The sequence below is a fragment of the Hyla sarda genome, chromosome 3 (genome assembly GCF_029499605.1).
Source record: "Hyla sarda isolate aHylSar1 chromosome 3, aHylSar1.hap1, whole genome shotgun sequence".
NCBI classification, from domain to species: domain Eukaryota; kingdom Metazoa; phylum Chordata; class Amphibia; order Anura; family Hylidae; genus Hyla; species Hyla sarda.
In genome coordinates, this window is record NC_079191.1 from 29,682,510 (window position 1) to 29,704,089 (window position 21,580).

At 42.7% G+C, this 21,580-nt stretch overlaps 1 protein-coding gene across 5 annotated transcripts in view; it reads right to left on the minus strand.

Moving 5' to 3' along the window:
• The window catches only part of RHAG (Rh associated glycoprotein), a 64,607-nt gene that overhangs the window by 31,806 nt on the left and 11,221 nt on the right, over window positions 1-21,580 (minus strand). For 4 of the 5 annotated variants that reach the window (XM_056563995.1, XM_056563996.1, XM_056563993.1 and 1 more), the window contains one exon: window positions 6,161-6,344. In XM_056563995.1, the coding sequence (XP_056419970.1) occupies window positions 6,161-6,344 (184 nt within the window). Of the gene's footprint in view, window positions 1-6,160; window positions 6,345-20,354; window positions 20,377-21,580 lie in introns of those variants that run through there. The other variant, XM_056563998.1, reaches the window with a different exon arrangement.

Below are 21,580 nucleotides of genomic sequence, written 5' to 3' on the forward strand. Positions count from 1 at the left end.
TTGCCTAACACATTTTTTTTTTTAATAAATCACCTTTTTTTTTGCTGACACCTGGTGTGCCACTGTTCATTAATTTTTCTGTATCTTGGAGGGGTCCCCAACCTAGACCCGACACAGTAGGCACCCGAGCACCTTTTCTTACCCCGGAGTGCTGCTTCCCTGCTCTATCTCATATCTATCTATCTATCTATCTATCTATCTATCTATCTATCTATCTATCTATCTATCTCATATCTATCTATCTACCTATCTATATATCTCGTATCTATCTATCTATCTATCTATTTATCATTTATCTATCTATCTATCTCATATCTATCTATCTATCTATCTCTCATATCTATCTATCTATTTATCTATCTATCTATCTCCTATCTATCTATCTATCTATCTATCTATCTCATATCTATCTATCTCATATCTATCTATCTAGCAACAGGAGAATACAGCAGCACACTGCTAGCACAAAGATATAGTTAAAACATGAGTATATAGATAAAACATGAGCATATAGATAGAACATGAAAAGCTATACAGCTGTAGTGCAATAAATGAAAATATGAAACTATGAAACAGTGAGGTACTTAGCTTGCAAATTTGGCGGCCAAATAGCGTGGACCGTCCCACCACGGTAAGGTGACCTCATTCTGGGACGGACCCGACACTATGAATATGCCTCTGTGTGAACAGCTCAACAGGCATTGCAAGGTCTGAAACATCCAAGGCACCTTATATACACCTGATAGAGGTGGGTGGGGTGCAGGAGCCAACATGGAGGTAGCCACTCTCCCGTATGTGTAATACAACCAAAGAATACGTTGGCCAGCACTATTTGATTCCAAACTATTGTATAGACCTGGCCTACAGGTATGTTTTAACTATATACTCATGTTTTATCTATATCTTTGGGCTAGCAGTGTGCTGCTGTATTCTCCTGTTGCTGTATATTTAGCCCAGCAGCCTGCACCTGTAGGCCAGGTCTATATAATAGTTTGGAATCTATAGTGCTGGTCAACTTATTCTTTGGTTGGCTACCTCCATGTTGGCTCTTGCACCCCACCCACCTCTATTAGGTGTATATAAGGTGCCTTGGATGTTTCAGATCCTGCAATGCCTGTTGAGCTGTTCACACAGAGGCATATTCATAGTGTAGGGTCCATCCCAGAATGAGGTCACCTTACCGTGGTGGGACGGTCCATGCTATTTGGCCCCCAAATTCGCAAGCTAATTACCTCATAATTTCATAGTTTCATATTTTCATTTATTGCATTACAGCTGTATAGCTTTTCATGTTCTATCTATATACTCATGTTTTATCTATATACTCATGTTTTATCTATATCTTTGTGCTAGCAGTGTGCTGCGGTATTCTCCTGTTGCTGTATATTTAGCCCAGCAGCCTGCACCTGTACGCCAGGTGCATTTAATAGTTTGGAATCAATAGTGCTGGCCAACTTATTCTTTGGTTGTATCTATCTATCTATCTATCTATCTATCTCCTTATCTCATATCTATCTATCTCATATCTATCTATCTCATATCTATCTATCTATCTCATATCTATCTCATATCTATCTATCTCATATCTATCTATATATCTATATCATATCTATCCCACTGCTGCCAGCATCTGTTTTTCATTTACTTACAGCCTATTTAGACGCCGAGACAGGGGATAAGTTATAGATTGTGGGGGATCCGAGCGCTAGGACCCCCTACAATCTCCCAAACAGGGCCCCTGCAGTCTGCTGGAAGGGGGTGCTGAACCCTGCACGGAGCTTCCTGCGCGGGACATTGGAATGGCCACTTCCGGCAGACTGACAGGGCCCCGTTATGTGCCCCTCACTTATAATGCCCCCCTGTCATGTGCCTCTCACTTATAATGCCCCCCTGTCATGTGCCCCTCACTTATAATGCTCCCCTGTCATGTGCCCCTCACTTATAATGCCCCCCTGTCATGTGCCCCTCACTTATAATGCCCCCCGTCATGTGCCCCTCACTTATAATGCCCCCTGTCATGTGCCCCTCACTTATAATGCCCCCCTGTCATGTGCCCCTCACTTATAATGCCCCCCTGTCATGTGCCCCTCCCTTATAATGCCCCCTGTCATGTGCCCCTCCCTTATAATGCCCCCTGTCATGTGCCCCTCACTTATAATGCCCCCCTGTCATGTGCCCCTCACTTATAATGCCCCCTGTCATGTGCCCCTCACTTATAATGCCCCCCTGTCATGTGCCCCTCACTTATAATGCCCCCCTGTCATGTGTCGGTAACAAATAATGTGCTCTGATTTATAATGCCCTCCTTTTATGCGCCCTTTACTTTAAATGCCCCCTGAGGGTGCAGGACAGGGGGCATTATATGTGAGGGGAACATAACGGGGCATTATAAGTCGAAGCACATTATATATTAGCGGCCCAAGACAGGGGGGCATTATAAGTGAGGGGCACATGACAGGGGGGCTCCTCAAGTATAATGCCCCCCTGTCATGTGCCCCTCACATTTAATGCCCCCTGTCATGTGCCCCTCACATTTAATGCCCCCTGTCATGTGCCCTTTACTTAAAATGCCCCCTGAGGGAGCAGGGCAGGGGGCATTATATGTGAGGGGAACATAACGGGGCATTAAATGTGAGGGGCACATGAAGGGGGCATTATAAGTTAGGGGCACATAACAGGGGGCATTAAATGTGAGGGGCACATGACAGGGGGCATTAAATGTGAGGGGCACATGACAGGGGGGGCATTATAAGTGAGGGGCACATAACAGGCCCTCACTTATAATGCCCTCCTGTCTTGGGCCCCTCACTTATAATGCCCCCCTGTCTTAGGCCGCTAACATATAATGTACTTCAACTTATAATGCCCCCTGGTATTAGCCCCTTACTTATAATGCACCCTGAAGGGGCAGGACAGGGGGCATTATATGCGAGGGGAACATTACAGGGGCATTATAAGTGAGGAACCCCCTGTCATGTGCCCCTCACATATAATGCCCCCCCTGTCATGTGCCCCTAACATATAATGTGCCCTGTCTTATAATGCCCCCCTGTTATGTTCCCCTCACTTATAATGCCCCCTGAGGGAGCAGGATTGGGGGGCATTATATGTGAGGGGAACATTGCAGGGGCATTATATGTGAGGGGCACAGCACAGTGGGCACTATATGGTAGGGGCCCAGGACAGAGGGCATTAATATTATGAGGGGGAACAGGACAGGTCATAGTTATATGTGGGGGCACAGGATGGGCATTACTACTATATATGAGGGGCACAGAGTATAAGAAATTTCTGGGGTAGTACGGTTTTCATTAGCCACAATACATCACGGTGTTGTATTCAGAGGGATATTTAGAGTGTACAGTGTTTGGTAGTATTATATTCAGAGGGTACAGTGTGTGGTAGTATTATATTCAGGGGTACAATGTGTGGCAGTATTATATTCTGAGGGTACAGTGTGTGGACAGTATTATATTCAGGGGTACAGTGTGTGGCAGTATTATATTCAGGGGGTACAGTGTGTGGCAGTATTATATTCTGAGGGTACAGTGTGTGGGCAGTATTATATACAGGGGTATAGTGTGTGGCAGTATTATATTCTGGGGTACAGTGTGTAGCAGTATTATATTCTGGGGTACAGTGTGTGGCAGTATTATATTCTGAGGGTACAGTGTGGGGCATTATTATATTCTGAGGGTACAGTGTGTGGCAGTATTATATTCTGAGGTTACAGTGTGTATCAGTATTATATTCATTGGGTACAGTGTGTGGCAGTATTATTCAGTGGGTACAGTGTATGGCAGTATTATATTCATTGGGTACAGTGTGTAGCAGTATTATTCAGTTGGTACAGTGTGTGGCAGTATTATATTCAGTGGGTACAGTGTGTGGCAGTATTATATTCATTGGGTACAGTGTGTGGGCAGTATTATATTCAGTTGGTACAGTGTGTGGCAGTATTATATTCAGTGGGTACAGTGTGTGGCACTATTATATTCAGTTGGTACAGTGTGTGGCAGTATTATATTCAGTGGGTACAGTGTGTGGCAGTATTATATTCAGTTGGTACAGTGTGTGGGCAGTATTATATCCAGTTGGTACAGTGTGTGGCAGTATTATATTCAGAGGGTACAGTGTGTGGCAGTATTATATTCAGAGGGTACAGTGTGTGGCAGTATTATATTCAGTGGGGACAATGTGTGGCAATATTATATTCAGTTGGTAGAGTGTGTGGCAGTATTATATTCAGAGGGTACAGTGTGTGGCAGTATTATATTCAGAGGGTACAGTGTGTGGCAGTATTGTATTCAAAGGGTACAATGAGTTGTAGTATATTCGGAGGGTACAAAGAGTCAGAATTATATTCAAAGGATATGGTGTTTGGCAGTATTATAATAATACTTTTTTTCATATAAAGGATCAGAATCCGCTGACATAGTGAGGAGCCGTATCGGCGTCAAGTTATGCAGCGAGAATATTTAGCTGGACCTGGCGGTATGTACCATCTGAATTAAATAAGGAAAGACTATAGAGAAGACGTCACCTGTAATCACTGATATCATTGTGTATTGTCCTGACTGTCCCATCAGAGCTGTAGTCACTTGTAAGTTTTGCAGTAATGATGGGTGAAACAACAACTCCCAGCATCCCCTCACCACTGATTAGGTCATACTGTAGTATTAAATTGTAAAAACTTCTTTAGCGCTTTCCCATTCTGTGGCAATTGGTATATTTGATTATTATACTGGATACATTTAATAATATTGTAAGTTCTTTAAGCAACACCTTATTTTCTGTCCACCAACGCCAAATTCTCTAATAGTGCCCCTCCCGAGACTTGACTCTGGATCCGCCCCTGGGCCCACTGGACTAGAGTATCCAGGCAACGGGACTGAGCTACTGAGCATGTGTGACCACCAATATTGGACCATTAGGTGAATGTTTTTCTAGGGAATCAAAAGAATGCCACTGTGTGCCATGAATCCTATATAACAAATGAAAAATTGAAGAGACGGGCAGCACTCACATAAATTTCATGAGCTTTTTTATTCTTATAAATATTTCAGTGGCATTAAAAGAACACGGCCATGGAGGGGAGGAGGCACGGACAAGGTCCGTGCCTCCTGCCCTCCATGGCCGTGTTCTTTTAAAGGGGTATCGGTGGAAAACTTTTCTTTTAAAGGGGTACCGGTGGAAAACTTTAAAAAAAAAATTATTTTATTTTTTTTAATCAACTGGTGAAAGTTAAACAGATTTGTAAATTACTTCTATAAAAAAAAAATCTTAATCCTTCTAGTACTTATTAGCTGCTGAATACTACAGAGGAAATAATTTTCTTTTTGGAACACAGAGCTCTCTGCTGACATCACAAGCACAGTGCTCTCTGCTGACATCTCTGTCCATTTTAAGAACTGTCCAGAGTAGGAGAAATTCCCCATAGAAAACATATGCTGCTCTGGATAGTTCCTAAAATGGACAGAGATGTCAGCAGAGAGCACTGTGCTTGTGATGTCAGCAGAGAGCTCTGTTTTCCAAAAAGAAAATAATTTCCTCTGTAGTATTCAGCAGCTAATAAGTACTGGAGGGATTAAGATTTTTTTTTTTTTTTTATATATAGAAGTAATTTACAAATCTGTTTAACTTTCTGGCACCAGTTGATTAAAAAAAAAAGTTTTCCACCAAAGTACCCCTTTAAAAGAACACGGCCATGGAGGGCAGGAGGCACGGACCTTGTCCGTGCCTCCTCCCCTCCATGGCCGTGTTCTTTTCATGCCAGTTGATTAAAAAAAAAAAAAAAAGTTTTCCACTGGAGTACCCCTTTAATGCCATTGGAAGATTGATAAGAATAAAGAAGCTTACTGCACAAAATCCTGGTAAGTGCTGCCTGTCTTTTCCATTTTTGATACGTAATATTGGCATTTTGTGCCAAGATGGATAAACTTGTGCAGTGCCGAACTATATCTCTCTTGTGGATTACATAAAATCTATATAACAGCTGAATAAATTCATTCATCCTCAGTGGTGACCGCAGGCTGGTCAGAGCCATATTACACAAAATATAGCAGTAATTATTATAAAGTAACATTTTAATATTGATTGGCACAGAATCTAAAACTTTTTTAGATTTAGGAACGAAAAACATTGCCATAACATGCATTACCTTTTAATACCGATTTCAATTTTCCCGTTGTGTAAGTGCCACAATCCTTGCATTAATATTCCCCACTGAAGACCGAAAGCTGCAATAAGTAAGTTGAAGCCGACGCTGCTGAATCCATATCTCTTCAAGAAGGTCATCAGGAACCCGAAGCCCACGAAGATCATGACGTGCACATCCTGAAAAACTGCAGAGAAAAAAGGGCAACTTCACTTGGTAGAATTCAATCTATAAGATCTAAAATCTATAAGACTATACAGAAGTATCGTCATTTATCTTCTTTACTAAGTGACAATGTCATGTTTAGCATTTCAACCCCATTAGGCTTGGATTCCATTATGGTTTTTTTCTGGCAGTTTTTGGATATCTGCCACTGCAGTTTTTGAGACAAAAGTCAGAAGTGGATCCATAAGAGTGGGGAAGTGTAAGTCCTTCCTTTATATGTCCAATTCCTTTTGAATACACTTCTGGCTTTGGCTCAAAAACTGCAGGGGCAGTATTCCAAAAACTGACAGAAAAGTGGTATCCTAGCCTAACTACTCAAAATAATTTAAGGATTTTTTTTTTTTTTTTTAGCTTTTGCTTGTTTATCGCTGATTTTCTGGGTTTGCTGCATTATAATTTTTTATTTTTTATTTGTTTGTTTGTTTGTAAGGGATTGACCTTGTTAAGGAAAAAAATAAAAATAAAATGTATCCCCTATACACAGCATAGGGGATAAATGTCTGATCGCGGGGGGTCCGAACTCTGGAACCCCCTGCAATCTCCTGCACAGGGCCCTGACTCTGCCGCAGCTCTCCTCTGCAGGAGTCGTGCCGGCCATAGCATGATGCTGCAACCGACATGCCCCCTCCATTTATCTTTATGGCACTCCTGCATCCCTGCTACTCTCATAGAGCTGTAAGGGGGGGGCGTGTTGGTTCACCTCAGTGAATTCTACGAGACGCGCGCATTAGCCGTTGTACAGCGCCGCAATTCCGAGGCCCATATGGGAGATCGCAGGGGGTCCCAGCGGTCGGACCCCCATGATCAGACACTTATCCCCTATCATGTGGATAGGGGATACGTTTTTTTCACTGCAGATGTCCTTAAAGGGGTTCTCCGGTGGAACTTTTTTTTTTTTTTAAATCAACTGGTGCCAGGAAGTTACATTTCTATTAAAAAATCTTTACCTTTCCAGTACTTTTTAGCAGCTGTATGCTGCAGAGGAAATTATTTTCTTTTTTGTCTTGTCCACAGTGCTCTCTGCTGACACCTGATGCCCGTATCAGGAACTATGCAGAGCAGGAGAAAATCCCCATGGTAAACCTATGCTTCTCTGGACAGTTCCAGACACGGACAGAGGTGTCAGCAGAGAGCACTGTGGACAAGACAGAAAAGAAATTCATACAGCCGCTACATAGTTCTGGAAGGTAACCAAAGATATATGACCAAAGTAGCTTTTCAATCAGAAAAGTATATTGCGTTTGGTGCTAAACACTTTAGTATGGTCTCCTATCAAAAATTGCACCAAACAAAATATATATATATATATATATATATATATATATATATATATATATATGTATAACGCGGTGATCATGGATGTCTTGTGGGAGCCTGGTTTCAACAACTTTCTTCCTTCCTTCCCATCAGTGGGAATGGTTTACATTACTGCCTCCAGGCCTCCAGGCTCTCATAGTACACCTTGTGATCATGTATCAACATTGTCTCCTTTCTCCTAGTTTTAATTATGTTAATATTTGCCTTCTTTATGTATGTACACTGTGACTCTACTGCCTTATATGCTTCACTAATAGTGGCAATCTTCTAGGAGTATATTATATTGGATCCTCATATATTTTTCTGGCTATTGCTGATCTTACTATTTATGTCTTTTATTATATTTGTCTAATAAAATTTGTTACTTCATTTACTTTTTTGTTTGGTGCAATTTTTGATAGGTGACCATAGTTCTGGAAGGGTAAAGGGTAAAGTAATTTACAAATCTGTTTAACTTTCTGGCACCAGTTGATTAAAAAAAAATAATAATAATAATTCCACCGGAGTACCCCTTTAACCTCTTCAGGACATAGGGCGTATGGATACGCCCTGAATCCCGAGTCCTTAAGGACCGAGGGCGTATCCATACGCCCGTGGGAATTCCGGCCCCCACCGCTAGCCGGTTGGGGACCGGAGCCGGATGCCTGCCGAAATCGTTCAGCAGGCATCCCGGCATATCGCCCAGGGGGGTCATTATGCCCCCCCATGTCGGCGATCGCCGCAGATCGCTGGACAATTCAGTCCAGCGATCTGCGGCGATTCCGGGTCAATCGGGTCTCCAGTGACCCGGTGACCCGGAATTACTGGCTGTTCGGGGCCGTCTCTGACGGCCCCGAACAGCCAGAGCCTGCAGGGGTGAGGTGGCACTGGTGCCACCTCACGATCGCCCTGATTCGTCGGCCGGATTACCGGCCGACCAATCAGGGCGCCTGCTGCGGGTGTCACTCCCGCACCCGCTCCGCCCCTCTTCCGGAGGACGTGAGCGGGTGCGGGAAGACGACCCCCGGTGCTGGGGACCCTGATCCCCGGCGTCCCTGTTGGGATCGGGGCCCCAGGAGCAGCTGCGGCGGCGGAGACGACGAGGGACTGACCTGTGCGGCGAGGATCGTTGGAGGTGAGTGACAGCCTCCTGCTGTTGCTTAGCAACAGCTCCCAGCATGCAAAAAGGGCATGCTGGGAGCTGTAGTTATGCAACAGCAGGAGGCAGACCACCACAACTCCCAGCATTCCCTTATGGGCATGCTGGGACTTATGGTTTTGCAACAGCTGGAGGCACATTCTTTCTATGGAAAAGTGTACCTTCAGCTGTTGTATAACTACAACTCCCAGCTTGCACAAACAGCTAAAGTGCATGCTGGGAGTTGTAGTGGTGCATCTGCTGGTTGCATAACTACAACTCCCAGCATGCCCGTTGGCTGTCGGTGACTGCTGAGAGTTGTAGTTTTGCAACAGCTGAAGGCACACTGGTTGTGAAACTCAGAGTTTTTTTTTACCTAACTCAGTGTTTCACGACCGGTGTGCCTCCAGCTGTTGCAAACTACAACTCTCAGCAGTCACCGTACACCATGCACCGTACATGCTGGGAGTTGTAGTTTTGCAACAGCTGGAGGCACACTGGTTGTGAAACACTGAGTTAGGTCACAAACTCAGTGATACATAACCAGTGTGCCTACAGTTGTTGCAAAACTGCAACTCTCAGCAGTCACCGACAGCCAACGGGCATGCTGGGAGTTGTAGTTATGCAACAGCTGGATGTCCCCCCCCCCCCCCCCCCCCCCAATGTGAACGTACAGGGTACACTCACATGGGCGGAGGATTACAGTAAGTATCTGGCTGCAAATTTGAGCTGCCGCAAACTTTCTGCTGCAGCTCAAATTGCCAGCGAGAAACTACTGTGAACCCCCGCCCGTGCGACTGTACCCTAAAAACACTACACTACACTAACACAAAAAATAAAATAAAAAGTAAAAAACACTACGTATACACATACCCCTATACAGCCCCCCTCCCCTCCCCAATAAAAATGAAAAACGTCTGGTACGCCACTGTTTCCAGAACGGAGCCTCCAGCTGTTGCAAAACAACTCCCAGTATTGTCGGACAGCCGTTGACTGTCCAGGCATGCTGGGAGTTTTGCAACAGCTGGAGGCACCCTGTTTGGGAATCACTGGCGTAGAATACCCCTATGTCCACCCCTATGCAATCCCTAATTTAGGCCTCAAATGCGCATGGCGCTCTCACTTTGGAGCCCTGTCGTATTTCAAGGCAACAGTTAAGGGTCACATATGGGGTATCGCCGTACTCGGGAGAAATTGTGTTACAAATTTTGGGGGGTATTTTCTGCTTTTACCCTTTTTAAAAATGTAAAATTTTTGGGAAAACAAGCATTTTAGGTAAAAAAAAAAAATAATTTTTACATATGCAAAAGTCGTGAAACACCTGTGGGGTATAAAGGTTCACTTAACCCCTTGTTACGTTCCCCGAGGGGTCTAGTTTCCAAAATGGTATGCCATGTGTTTTTTTTTTGCTATCCTGGCACCATAGGGGCTTCCTAAATGCGGCATGCCCCCAGAGCAAAATTTGCGTTCAAAAAGCCAAATGTGACTCCTTCTCTTCTGAGACCTGTAGTGCGCCAGCAGAGCACTTTTCACCCCCATATGGGGTGTTTTCTGAATCGGGAGAAATTGGGCTTCAAATTTTTAGGGGTATTTTCTGCTATTACCCTTTTTAAAAATAAATTTTTTGGGGGAAAACAAGCATTTTAGGTAAAATTTTTTTATTTTTTTTACATTTGCAAAAGTCGTGAAACACCTGTGGGGTATTAAGGTTCACTTTATCCCATGTTACATTCCCCGAGGGGTCTAGTTTCCAAAATGGTATGCCATGTGTTTTTTTTTTGCTGTTCTGGCACCATAAGGGCTTCCTAAAGGTAACATGCCCCCCAAAAACCATTTCAGAAAAACGTACTCTCCAAAATCCCCTTGTTGCTCCTTCCCTTCTGAGCCCTCTACTGCGCCCGCCGAACACTTTACATAGACATATGAGGTATGTGCTTACTCGAGAGAAATTGGGCTACAAATACAAGTAAAAATTTTGTCCTTTTACCCCTTGTAAAAATTCAAAAATTGGGTCTACAAGAACATGTGAGTGTAAAAAATGAAGATTGTGAATTTTCTCCTTCACTTTGCTGCTATTCGTGTGAAACACCTAAAGGGTTAAAACGCTGACTGAATGTCATTTTGAATACTTTGGGGGCTGTAGTTTTTATAATGGGGTCATTTATGGGGTATTTCTAATATGAAGACCCTTCAAATCCACTTCAAACCTGAACTGGTCCCTGAAAAATACTGAGTTTGAAAATTTTGTGAAAAATCGGAAAATTGCTGCTGACCGTTGAAGCCCTCTGGTGTCTTCCAAAAGTAAAAACTCATCAATTTTATGATGCAAACATAAAGTAGACATATTGTATATGTGAACAAAAAAAAAATGTATTCGTAATATCCATTTTCCTTACAAGCAGAAAGCTTCAAAGTTAGAAAAATGCTAAATTTTCAAATTTTTCATCAAATTTACGGATTTTTCACCAAGAAAGGATGCAAGTATCGACAAAAATTTACCACTATGTTAAAGTAGAATATGTCACGAAAAAACAATCTCGGAATCAGAATGATAACTAAAAGCATTCCAGAGTTATTAAGGTTTAAAGTGACAGTGGTCAGATGTGCAAAAAACGCTCCGGTCCTTAAGGCCAAAATGGGCTCCGTCCTGAAGGGGTTAAATATATGTATGGCAAACCAAATCAGTTTCGCTCCGACAGTATAGAAAACCACCGGAAAACTGATTCTTTGAACTCATCCTACTTATTTGAATGGGATAGTAAGGATTTATTTGGTGCTTCAATTGGAACGCAGGATTTACGGATATCGTTTCCCCTGCCAGCCTGTAGAAATATACTTAATCGGATCACTGGACATTCTGTATGTGACGGCATACTTACAGATTTGTCCCTGAGGACATGATTGGTGTTTTATTTTTCTTCTGCCTTCTGACAGTCAATAGTTTCTATATTTATAAATTTTATGTTTATGTTTTTTTTTTTTTTTGGTAATTCCGCTGCCTGAGGCTTCTTTTAGAAAGGCATATTGTACTTTATGTTGGCATATATATATATATATATATATATATATATATATATATATATATATTAGAGTTTTATTTATAATCATTTTTATTTTAGATTAAATGCAGACAAAAAGAATTTCTGCTGCAGTTTCGATCATTATTACTGTGAAACTATGAAACTATGTTTCTATACAGTGATCCCTCAACTTACAATGGCCTCAACATACAATAGTTTCAACATACAATGTTTTTTCTGGACCATTGAAACTTGAAACCGGACTCAACATACAATGCTATGAACAGTCCAGATCTGTGAGACATTTCACAACTGGAGGAACTGACCAATCAGAATGGGCATTTTACTGGTAAAACCCCTGTATTACTTAAAGGGGTACTCCGGTGAAAACCTTTTTTCTTTTAAATGAACTGGTGGCAGAAAGTTAAACATATTTGTAAATTACTTCTATTAAAAAATCTTAATCCTTCCTGTACTTATTAGCTGCTGAATACTACAGAGGAAATTATTTTCTTTTTGGAATGCTCTCTGATGACATCACGACCACAGTTCTCTCTGCTGACGTTATTATAATAATAATAACGCTTTCTTTATTGTTGTCCTTAGTGGGATAAGTCCCCAGCACTGCAAGGCAGCTGTGCTAACCACTGAGCCACCATGCTGCCCTTACCATACATCTGCTATGCATGGTTGCTAAAATGGACAGAGATGTCAGCAGAGAGCACTGTGCTCGTGATGTCATCAGCGTTCCAAAAAGAAAATAATTTCCTCTGTAGCATTCAGCAGCTAATAAGTACTGGAAGGATTAAGATTTTTTTAATAGGAGTAATTTACAAATATGTTTAACTTTCTGCCACCAGTTGATTTAAAAGAAAAAAGGTTTTCACCGGAGTACCCCTTTAAGTGCATGTACTAACCGTCTGTCTGGTAGTGCCCCCTACAATACAGGGAGGAACTACAAGTTCTGTACTACTCCTTACCTGTGCCAGGGTTAGCTGCTCCTTTGAACACCAAGTAAGGGCGGCTCCATTTGGGACACTGTGTGTACTGTATAGGACCCTAAAGAAGCTCCTGTCCTCTACATAAACCATTGTTTCCCAACCAGGGTGCCTCCAGCTGTTGCAAAACTACAACTCCCAGCATGCCCGGACAGCCGTTGGCTGTCCGGGATGCTGGGAGTTGTTGTTTTGCAACAGCTGGAGGCACCCTGGTTGGGAAACACTGAAATAGACAGTGATTTACAGCTCCCAGCAGATCTTTCTTACTTTTACATGTAAGGATTTGTTTTATCTGTATTAGTTATCTACGTATTTTTCTTTAAGGGTGCGTTCACACAACGGAATTCTCGCGGAATTCCACAAGTGGAATTCCACAGTATGAACTCAACATTAGTGTGAATCGGTCTCCGCGAGACCCGTTCATACTGCGGAATTTCCGCGGCGGACAATTTCGCCGCTGAAATTGTTCCGTGCAAAGAAAGAACATGTTCATTCTTTGCGCGGATTCCGCGAGTACTGCATAGCCGTCAATGGTGATGGCTCAGTGCCTCGCGGCCCTAGCGCAGAAGCAACCTCAGCGGCGGCCGCCAGGCGGAATCTCCGCTCGCGGAATCAAGCCGCGAGAATTCCGTAGTGTGAACGGGCATAACCCGAACCTTTTTCTATTTTTGGATGACATTTTGGTGGCTTCAGAACCAATTACCAGGCTTCTATAGAGTTCTGGTCTCAACATACAATGGTCGTCCTGGAACCAATTAATATTGTAACTTTGGGGACCACTGTATTAGCTCAGACTATTTATCTCATTTAGACTGGATACAATTGTAGCTACTTCTCAGCTGTAAATATTTACATCTTTGTAACCTCTAAATGTAAACAAGACGTTCTCATTCACTGACAGAAACCATATCTTGACAATGATGAGGAATCGAAACGTAAAGTATGTTAGGAAGCTGTAGAACTTATGATTAGTAAAGTTATTAGGTTTATTTTTATAACCCTTTCAGTGACCTGTATAATCTCCGGGGGAATAACACATTATCACTGTTGGAGCAGAACATATACTCCCACCAGGTATCTTGTTGCTTTCCTGATAACATTGTTTATATAAGATCAGGATTAGTTTTATTTCTGTGAGTATTTAGAGTATGCGGATCACACTATGTGCCAAACACTGTGGATTCTCCCATCTCTAGAACCAAAGTGAGAGGAAGACAACACCCGCTTAGGTTCTGACATTGATGCAACATAGGTGAAGGTTACACTTCTCTGGTAGGGCAGGGCCCGAGACCTGCTGGCTTAAAGGGGTTACCCCGGTGGAAAAAGTTTTTTTTTTTTTTTTTTATCTACTAGTGCCAGAAAGTTAAACACATTTGTAAATTACTTCTATTAAAAAATCTTAATCATTTCAGTACTTATTAGCTGCTGAATACTACAGAGGAAATTGTTTTCATTTTGGAACACAGAGCTCTCTGCTGACATCACGAGCACAGTGCTCTCTGCTGACATCTCTGTCCATTTTAGAAACTGTCCAGAGTAGGAGAAAATCCCCATAGCAAACATATGCTGGTCTGGACAGTTCCTAAAATGGACTGAGATGTCAGCAGAGAGCACTGTGGTCATGACGTCAGCAGAGAGCTCTGTGTTCCAAAAAGAAAATAATTTCCTCTGTAGTATTCAGCAGCTAATAAGTACTGGATGGATTAAGATTTTTTAATAGAAGTAATTTACAAATCTGTTTCACCTTCTGGCACAAGTTGATTTAAAATAAATAAATAAATAAATAAATAAAAGTTTTCCACCGTAGTACCCCTTTAAAGGTTTGTCCTAGTCCATTATCTAAATACCCTGTTGTTGAACTTGGGACACAAAAGCCCCTTAGCTGTATCGTTGCTCAATGTGAAAGGCTCCCTGCTTATAGTATAGTATTGTCAATGAGCAGGGACTGCAAAGATAGGGATTACACCCAAAAGAAAAGCATAAAAAGTGGCACATACTAAGTGGCTGACCCTGATACAGGTTTACCACTCCGGTGGTATCATTGAAAGGCATCCCCACCTTTAAAAAAGTATTTATATACATTTAATATTTATGTACAAAACATATATCATACTTAGGAGCTGCATTCACAACTCTGCAAACTGTAAAGCTGAAATATCTCAGTGTTCTTTGTCGGTTCAATGTTTATATGAATCTTTTGGGGGGATTCTACACTGGGATTTATGTACAGTACATTATTACAGCATAGTATGTATGGTGACTCCACCAGCAGAATAGTGAGTACAGCTCGGGAGTATAATACAGGATATAACTCAGGATCAGTACGGGATAAGTAATGTAATGTATGTACACAGTGACCTCACCAGCAGAATAGTGAGTGCAGCTCTGGAGTATAATACAAGATATAACTCACGATCAGTAAAGGATAAGTAATGTAATGTATGTACACCGTGACCTCACCAGCAGAATAGCGAGTACAGCTCTGGAGTATAATACAGGATATAACTCAGGATCAGTACTGGATAAGTAATGTAATGTATGTACACAGTGACCTCACCAGCAGAATAGTGAGTAGTGTTGCTCACGAATATTCGCAATTCGAATATTATTCGCGAATATCGCATATTCGCGAATTCGCGAATTTCGCGAATATAGCGCTATATATTCGTAATTACGAATATTCGTTTTTTTTTTTTTTTTTTTCACAGTACACATCACAGTGATCATCCCTCTCTGCTTCCAGCTTGTGTGGTGTAAAGAAGGCTCTAATACTACTGTGTGAGACTGGCGCGCGAAAATTCGCATATGCGAAAATTAGCATATGCGAAAATTAGCACATGCGAATTTTCACATATGTTAATTTTGTATATGCTAATATGCACATATGATAGTTTTCGCATACGCGAATGTTCGCATATGCGAAAATAAAACGGGAATATAACGAATATGCGAATATTCGCGAATATATGACGAATATTCGTCCATATATTCGCGAATATTCGCGAATTCGAATATGGCCTATGCCGCTCAACACTAATAGTGAGTGCAGCTCTGGAGTATAATACAGGATATAACTCAGGATCAGTACAGGATAAGTAATGTCATGTATGTACACAGTGACCTCACCAGCAGAATAGTGAGTACAACTCTTTAGTATAATACAGGATGAACTCAGGATCAGTACAGGATAAGTAATGTAATGTATGTACACAGTGACCTCACCAGCAGAATAGTGAGTACAGCTATGGAGTAAAATAGTGAGTACAGCTCTTTAGTATAATACAGGATATAACTCAGGATCAGTACAGGATAAGTAATGGAATGTATGTACACAGTGACCTCACCAGCAGAATAGTGAGTACAGCTCTGGAGTAAAATAGTGAGTACAGCTCTTTAGTAAAATACAGGATATAACTCAGGATCAGTACAGGAAAAGTAATGTAATGTATGTACACAGTGACCTCACCAGCAGAATAGTGAGTACAGCTCTGGAGTAAAATAGTGAGTACAGCTCTTTAGTAAAATACAGGATATAACTCAGGATCAGTACAGGAAAAGTAATGTAATGTATGTACACAGTGACCTCACCAGCAGAATAGTGAGTACAGCTCTGGAGTATAATACAGGATGAACTCAGGATCAGTACAGGATAAGTAATGTAATGTATGTACACAGTGACCTCACCAGCAGAATAGTGAGTACAGCTATGGAGTAAAATAGTGAGTACAGCTCTTTAGTATAATACAGGATATAACTCAGGATCAGTACAGGATAAGTAATGGAATGTATGTACACAGTGACCTCACCAGCAGAATAGTGAGTACAGCTCTGGAGTAAAATAGTGAGTACAGCTCTTTAGTATAATACAGGATATAACTCAGGATCAGTACAGGAAAAGTAATGTAATGTATGTACACAGTGACCTCACCAGCAGAATAGTGAGTACAGCTCTTTAGTATAATACAGGATGAACTCAGGATCAGTAAGGGATAAGCTTGAATTTGATTTTATTGCAGAATTTTCAGCAACTGAAAACCAGTTCAATTTCTCTGAATGGGGTTGTTTTTATGAAGCAAGCACAGGGATTTCTGAACCCCTTCCTGCAAATGGACGTATATTTACGTCCACTGCGGACTCCTGCTGTATGACGCGCGCTCAGCAGGTAAGCGCGCATCATACCCGATGGGTCTCGGTTGCTACCAGCTACCAGGACCCACAGCTAATGCCGCACATTGCCGTCCGGGCTGATGACCAGCATTGACCATTTTAACGCTGCGATCAAAGTTGATTGCGGCATCTAATAGCCGTTAATCCCTTTCCCAGCTAGCTCAGTGGGCTGATCAGGACTGCCAAGGCAAAACCACGACATCCCAATCAGCTGACAGGACTGGGAAGGTGTCTTACCTTCCTCTCTGCCATCCAATCGGTGCTCCAGCCTTGCGTTCAGCTATACTAGGCTGAAGCAATGGAGCACCAATAACACTTATCAATGCTCTCCTATATAGAAGCATTGATCAGAATAAGCAATCTAAAGATTGCATGTTATAGCCTCCTTTGGGGACTAAAAAAAGTGTAAACAAATAAATAAATATGCATTAACCCCTTCCCTATTAAAAGTTAAAATCACCCCTTCCCCCCTTTTCCCATTTTTCAAATAAAAAAAATGTAAAAAAAATATATATGTTGCCCCCTCCCATGAACTTGAGCGGGCGGGGCATGATGTCACACAGGGTTTAGAGTTGTGTGATGTCATGATACTCCGGCCCCGTAGTCATGACCCTTCAGACACGGAGCGTTCATCGCTCTGTACAGCGGACACAAGTGGGTGCTGCATGCGAGATTGTGGGGTCCCCAGCAACGGGACCCCCTGCGATCAGACATCTTATCCCCTATCCTTTGGACAGGCAATAAGATATCTTAGGGCCTGAGTACCCCTTTAAGGATGCATTCACATTACCATTGCAGCCTGAGGCTGGGGTGCGGGAGCGCCCGGTTTTCCCCTCCCCCAGCCGGATCCGGCAGCTGTAGGCTGCAATCGTGATGTGAATGCAGCTTAACCCTGGACTAAATTTTTTTCTTTTCTGCATTTTTGTTTTTTCCTCCTTACTATCTAATAATAACGCTTTTCATTCTCTACCTACAGACCAATATTAGGGCTTGTTTTTTTGAGCCACCAATTTTACTTTGTATGGAGTACAATAATTTTACCGCAAAAATCTATAGCAAAACAAAAAAAAACTATTTGTGGGGCAAAATTGAAAAAAAAAACATAATTTTGTAACTTATGGGGACCTTCGCTTCTACTCAGTGCACTTTTCTGTGAGAATGTCACCTTATCTTTATTCCGTTTGTCCACGCGGTTACAATGATACCCAACTTGTATAGGTTTATAACTTTTTGTATGAAAATTTTTATTTTTATAATTGTCCTTTTCTGGCCCCTATAACTTTTTTTTAATTTTTCTGTATATGGGGGGGGGGGGGGGGGGGGGGGGATGAGGTTATTTTTGTACCATCGGTACCATTTTTGCTTTGATGGGATTTTTTGATCGGTTTTTAAATTTTCTTTAGGTCTTTCAAAGTGACAAAAAAATGCAATTCTGGATTGTTTAACTAACATTATATTTTAATAGCTCGGATACCTCATATGTTTATGTTTATTTTTGTTTACATATTTTTTTCTTTTAAATGGGAAGGGGGTGATTCAAACTTTTATATGGGAAGGGTTCACATACACATTTATGAACTTTTCTTTTTATTTACATTTTACACTATTTATTAGCCCTCATAGGAGTCTATTACATGCAATCCTCAGATTGCATACACTGAAAAATGCCATAGCATAGCATTGGTCAGTGTTTTTGGCACTTCATTGCTCCAGCCTGGAGCCTGGAGAGTACCGATCGGACGACAAGGAGGCAGGTAAGGGCCCTCCTGTCGTCCTCTCAGCTGATCAATGGTTTCACTGCAGTGGTCTAGATCAGCTCCGCCAATTATTATTGTAGCATCTAAAGGCTTAATGCCGGGCATCACTGCGATCAGCATAAAATGGAGAAGATTTCACCATTTGTTTATTATAAAGCAATGGCATATCAAAATCACAATATTTACCTGGGGGGGGGGGGGGGTATATACCTACTTAATGGGGGACCTACTATTCTACCTGCTTTTACTGTGCAGGACACCACGGAGTACATTATTACATTTCAAGCCTATAGATGAGGAGATTGTGTAAAGGGGGGACTGAAAAATGTGGATTCTAACATGTTTGTTTTACAGAGGCTGAAGAGATGAAGTTTTGGCTGGAAGAAGCCATTATGGCGGTCTAGGCCGAATAGAGAAGAAAAGGAAAGAGAACAACGCCAATCAGAGGAGACGTCAGTTGTGAATCATTTACTTTAACTGTAAGTACATTACAGTGTGAAGTGACTGTAGTGTCCGATTATTTGTTTTTGTATTTTTCTGTTTCGGTGTGTATTCACACACTTGGATAGGGAATAGTTAATGCTCTGAGCGAATGAGAACTAGGGTGGAGTTATTTAACCAGAGTAATCCTGCATTCTGAGGCTGGTTACCGTATATACTCGAGTATAAGCCGACCCGAGTATAAGCCGAGACCCCTAATTTCAACCCAAAATCCCAGGAAAAGTTATTGACTCGAGTATAAGCCTAGGGTGGGAAATACCTCATCCCCCCCTGTCATCATCCAGACCCGTCATTAACATCCTCATCATCCCCTTGTCATCATCCCACACATCCCCCCTTCATCATCCCCTTGTCATCATCCCACACATCCCCTTATCATCCCACACATCCCCCCTTCATCATCCCCTTGTCATCATCCCACACATCCCCTTATCATCCCACACATCCCCCCTTCATCATCCCCTTGTCATCATCCCACACATCCCCCCTTCATCATCCCCTTGTCATCATCCCACACATCCCCTTATCATCCCACACATCCCCCCTTCATCATCCCCTTGTCATCATCCCACACATCCCCTTATCATCCCACACATCCCCCCTTCATCATCCCCTTGTCATCATCCCACACATCCCCTTATCATCCCACACATCCCCCCTTCATCATCCCCTTGTAATCATCCCACACCCCCCCCCCTTCATCATCCCCACCCCCCTTCATCATCCCCACACCCCCCCCCCTTCATCATCCTCTTCTCATCATTCGCCCTCAGTGGTCTTCAACCTGCGGACCTCCAGAGGTTTCAAAACTACAACTCCCAGCAAGCCCGGGCAGCCATCGGCTGTCCGGGCTTGCTGGGAGTTGTAGTTTTGAAACCTCCGGAGGTCCGCAGGTTGAAGACCACTGCGGCCTTCAACATGCGGACCTCCAGAGGTTTCAAAACTACAACTCCCAGCAAGCCCGGGCAGCCATCGGCTGTCCGGGCTTGCTGGGAGTTGTAGTTTTGAAACCTCCGGAGGTCCGCAGGTTGAAGACCACTGCGGCCTTCAACATCATCCAGCCCCCTCTCACCCCCTTTAGTTCTGAGTACTCACCTCCGCTCGGCGCTGGTCCGGTCCTGCAGGGCTGTCCGGTAAGGAGGTGGTCCGGTGAGGAGGTGGTCCGGGCTGCTATCTTCACCGGGGGCGCCTCTTCTCCGCGCTTCCGGCCCGGAATAGAGCCGTTGCCTTAACAACGACGCATCTGCGTCGTTGTCAAGGCAACGTGACTATTCTGAGGCCGGGCCCGAAGCGCTTAGAAGAGGCCTCCCCGGTGAAGATAGCAGCCCGGACCACCTCCTCACCGGACCACCTCCTTACCGGACAGCCCTGCAGGACCGGACCAGCGCCGAGCGGAGGTGAGTACTCAGAACTAAAGGGGGTGAGAGGGGGCTGGATGATGTTGAAGGCCGCAGTGGTCTTCAACCTGCGGACCTCCGGAGGTTTCAAAACTACAACTCCCAGCAAGCCCGGACAGCCGATGGCTGCCCTGGCTTGCTGGGAGTTGTAGTTTTGAAACCTCTGGAAGTCCGCAGGTTGAAGACCACTGCGGGTGGGGGAGTTCACTCGAGTATAAGCCGAGGGGGGTGTTTTCAGCACGAAAAATCGTGCTGAAAAACTCGGCTTATACTCGAGTATATACGGTATTTTAGTTTAATGCCACGATGCCTGTGTGTGCAATATACTTCTAAGTCTGCTTGAGCTTGCACCTTGTATTTATCTTGTGATATTATCTGAGTTTTAGCCATGGTCACATAATCTTGTTCATTGTAGCTTTTAGTCTGTGTTAGATTTGTCGGTTTTAGGATTATTTCTGTTCAGCTTTGTCACACTGTGCCTGAGTCTAGTTTGTACTTGTACCAGTCTTGTATCTTGAGAAATATCCTGTCTAGTATCCTGACCAGTGTTCCTCTACGTTGTAGAGTTTGGTGTTCTTGTATCCTTTTTTATTAAGTCCAGTTTGTATGTTCTGTTTCCCAATGTGAACAGTGTCTAATATTTACATCCTATTTGGTTGATATATTCTTTGTACTTGTACCTGTATGTGAACAGTGTTCTATTTTACCCGTTCAGTTTTAGTGTTTTGGCTCTCAGTTCTTCCACTATCCCCTTCATCTCCTGGATTCTGCTGTATACTCTTATCATGCCTAGTCTTGTTCATTTTTATCATGTCAGTCGTTTATCTTATATCTGGTTTTGTGAACTGTTTGTTAATTTACTATACTCTACTGTTTGTGAGTTTATACTCTGCCTTGTTAGTATTTGTATTGTCTGTTACATCT